Below are 4210 nucleotides of genomic sequence, written 5' to 3' on the forward strand. Positions count from 1 at the left end.
CCAATCCCCTGGATCACTATAAATAATCCAGTCTTGGTTCTGTCCCTTTTGGATTTTGTTCGACTTTGATTTACCCTTGACTGAGCACTTTAAAAAAGTGTCCACTGACCTCTTCTGGACTATCCTGAGGTGTTCTGCAACGTAGCAGAGCAGACCGCCGTCTCAAAACGTTGCTCCTGTCCTGAGCTTTATTGTCCATCTGGCCGAAGAGTTCGTCCAGAGAGTGCAAATCAATGGGGAACTCGTCTTCACCCGGACCGGCGCCGCTCCATACGCTTTTCCTCCCCTCGACCTTTTCTTTGGGGATACGTTCCCAGTTGAGCTTTCTCAGTCGACTTCGTTGGCCGCTGTCCGTCCGACTCAAAGGCGACGAGAGAGAAGGCGGAGGTGGCGGAGGAGGTGGCGGTGGCGGTGGCGGTGGAGGCGCCGGGATAGGCACCGCCACCGTGTATGAATCCATGAGTTTCACTGTCCCCGGTAATGGATCGTTGGTGATAGGAGGCAGTGGTCCATGAAAGGTACCAGATTCCTTGACGGTGAGAAGAGTCACGTTGATAAGCATCTACTTGGTTGAAGACATCTTGCTAAGGTCACAGTTCTAAAATCCAACAGCCTAAAACAGAAGAAAACAAGAACAAGAATGAAATCTCAGGGAATATTGAGTGTGAAAAGACCGAGGACTGCGGTCTTAATCAGGTACGGTGATACCGTATCTTATGAACTTAATTGGTTTCCAGACAGTGTGACAGGCCAAAAGTGTGTATCCCAAAAAAATATTTCCCATAGGAAACCATTAAAATGAGAATAATTCGTTCCCATGTCCCCATAAAACATAATTATCTACTAAATAAGCCTTAAAACTACACAAAATATACCTTATTTTATGTATAATAAATGTGCTATGGTATTGTAATTAAAGAAATAAACTGTACTATATAATAAAGTTGTTTTATTGACCTTTTTGATGTCCGTTGATGGCTTGATGGAATGGAGTGGCCAGTTTCATCAGCATTAAACACTTGATGAGGTATGTAGCCTTCTTCTTTCACCATCTTGAGAAATGATCCCTTGTAGGTGCTTTCTCTGCGATAATTTTACCTAGTTCCTCATCAATTGTGTTCTGTTTAGCTGGGTTGATAGCTTTTTGCCTAAAGTGTACAGATGGCTTGTGCGGGTTGTTTGTGGAGCCTGATTGATGGGATATTTTAACCTTGCAATCTACACTCTGCCTTTGAACTATCAGTGTGAAACTCTCTCACTGTCTCTCACTCTTTAATGCTGAGTTCTTGACCAATCACGTGGCTTTAACCGAAAACTGCGGGCGGGGAATAGGGGACAAAAACAGTCGGCTGCCATTTTGTTGTTAGAAAAACGGGCTCGTTGGCGAACGACACATCACTCATTGAGGCTGCTCCGTGTACGAAAAAAAAGTTCGTATGCCAAGGTAAAATTTTCACAAATGTAACGTTTGTAAACCGAAAAGTTCGTCAGCCAAGGGGTTGGTAAACCGAGGTATCACTGTAGATAGAAAGCTAGCTAGCCACCCAATCGATAGCCAACTGATACAACCTGTGCTTCAACTTTCCTTGTTGACATATTTTTTTGAGGCAGGGAAAGTATATGCTAATATAAGACTTGTGCACCGTCAGCTGTTTGTACTACTTGTCCCATCCTGTTGCGCTCACATGCATGTAAACACACCTGCAGCGAACGCCGATCCCTTCTAATTAGAATCGATGGAATCACCACGGGGATGTAGAGTGATGCAAGTCTAACCACACAAAAAAAGAGCACAGGGTGTAGACTTGAAATTATTTTTTTCTTTTTTTCTTTCCCTCCCTCGTTATGAGAGGCTAACGGCTAAAAACTGGTTGCGCACACTTGTACCGGCAGGTTTTAGCAGGATTAGTAATGCAATTGGGTATGAGTCAGATGTTTCAGCGGGCTGATTCAAAGACGTTGATCACAACGCGGTGTTTGGGGATAAATACTATATGGTTATTTGGTTTGACAAGTGGAAAAGATTTAAGGCGGAGCTGACTTACGTACGCTAAAGGCAGAGTGTAGACTGCAAGGTTAAAATATCCCATCAATCAGACTCCACCCGCACAAGCCACTTGATGCAAAAGCTATCAACCCAGCTAAACAGAACACAATTGATGAGGAACTAGGTAAGATTATTGCAGACAAAGCACCTACAAGGGATCATTTCTCAAGATGGTGAAATAAGGCTACGTTCCTCATCAAGTTTTTAATGCTGATAAAACCGGCAACTCCATTCCATCAAACCATCAACGACCATCACAAAGGTAAATAAAACGACTTTATTAGACAGTAATGTTTATTTCCTTAATTACAATACCATAGCACATTTATTATACATACAATAAGGTATATTTTGTGTAGTTTTAAGGCTTAGAAAATTAAAAAGTAGAAAATTATGTTTTATGGGGACCTGGGAACGGATTATTCTCATTTTAATGGTTTCCTGTAGGAAATTAATTTTTGGGATACACACTTTTCGCCTGACACACTCTTTCTGGGAACCAATTAAGTTCGTAAGCCAAGGTATCACTGTATGATGTAGAGTGCCATTCCCGATTTTGTTCAGGTTTTGGGTTTTCTTGCTTGGGTGCCAATAAAGCACTGGTCAAATCTCTGGATTGCTGCTGTGAAATGTAAATTTCTCCACTGCGAGACTAATAAAGGTAAATCCAATCCATTTTTTTGCACGTCGTATGGCAGTGAATGAGTTTACTTGGATTGAATTTGGACACACGCGATTGATTACGCGCATGTACACATTTGTTTTTAGCGTAAAAAAATGGTGTAATGCCGTGTTTATCGTCATTTGTACATTATAAAAAAGATTGCATTCGGAACAACTCAATGTTTTGCGGCTTACAAGTCCCCCCAAGTCGTAATTCTGGATGAAATACAGTCTAAAGTTCTAAACGATCTCAACTGTAAAAAAAAATGACACAATTACGATGCGTAAAAGTGTGAACTCGTCAAACGTTCACTTACCTGAATGGAGCAACCCGATATTGAAAGTAAATAAGTAAGTAATCATAAGTAAATATAAGTATTTCACTTTCGCTTTTGATTCCTCTTCATCCCGGTAAAGAGACAACAAACCGTTCCACCCGCTTGAGTCAACTCGTGAGAAGTGGAAAGTTGTGGTCGGGGACGCGCAGGCGCGCTCCCGTACTGAGGCTGATTTTGCCTTTATTTTAATTTTTTTGTCCTCACAGTTTTTTTCCATCGGGGTGTGGATGTTAGGTTGGAGTACGCTATTGTCAACGTTTACTGTTTTCTTTTGGATTTTGATCGTGTTTTGTAAAATGAAAATCCATCGCAATTTCAGTTATACAAAAACAATGGACATTACAGCAATCCCTCGTTCATCGCGGGAAATGCGGACTGGGACCGCCTATAATAGACGAAAAACCGCGATGTAGCAAACCCTAAATAGAGTAGTAAATTTACATGTGTATGAGTACAAAAAATATTTATGAGGCCACATTTAGTGGAACACAGAACAGGACATGCACTTGAAGCACATGTTTGTAATAATAATAATAATAATAATAATAATAATAATAATAATAATAATAATCATAATAACAACAATCATCATCATCATCATACATTTCATTTATAAGCGCCTTTCAAAACTCCCAAGGACACTTTGCAGTCACAGGATATTTTTTCTGCGGGTGAGCAGCGGCAGCCACATGCACCAGCGTTCACTCAACCAGGAATAAGTCAAATAGATAGAAATCTAGCCAGCTAAGAGATAGCAATAATAATAATAATAATAATAATAATAATAATAATAATAATAATAATAATAATAATAATAATTCATTTATAAGCGCCTTTCAAAACTCTCAAGGACACTTTACAGTCACAGGAGATTTTTTACTACAAGATAGCAGAAACAAACCGGTACAAAATACAATACAATACAATACAATACATATTGGTTTATATAGCGCTTTGACAACAGTTGACACTAACAAAGCGCTAACGTGGAAAAATCTATCTATTAGCTAGCTAGCTAGCTTGCTATCTATTAACGTCTGGGGTGAGTGAACGCTGGCGCGTGTGGCTACCGCTGCTCACCCACAGAAAAACGGATCCTATAACTGTAAAGTGACCTTGAGAGTTTTGAAAGGCGCTTACAAATAAAATGCTTGGTTATAAT

At 40.2% G+C, this 4210-nt stretch overlaps 1 protein-coding gene across 1 annotated transcript in view; it reads right to left on the bottom strand.

The window, feature by feature from the left end:
* Positions 1 to 3181, bottom strand: part of fhdc2 (FH2 domain containing 2) — a 27175-nt gene extending 23994 nt beyond the window's left edge. The window contains exons 1-2 of the mRNA XM_088991138.1: positions 3028 to 3181; positions 110 to 613 (exon numbers count right to left, since the gene is read on the bottom strand). Of these exons, the coding sequence (XP_088847264.1) occupies positions 110 to 562 (453 nt within the window). The 5' untranslated portion in view covers positions 563 to 613; positions 3028 to 3181. The remainder of the gene's footprint in view (positions 1 to 109; positions 614 to 3027) is intronic.
* Positions 3182 to 4210: the final 1029 nt, after the last annotated feature.

Source organism: Hippocampus bargibanti, linkage group LG02 (assembly GCF_051943395.1).
Source record: "Hippocampus bargibanti isolate YZ-2025 linkage group LG02, ASM5194339v1, whole genome shotgun sequence".
Classification (NCBI taxonomy): Eukaryota; Metazoa; Chordata; class Actinopteri; order Syngnathiformes; family Syngnathidae; genus Hippocampus; species Hippocampus bargibanti.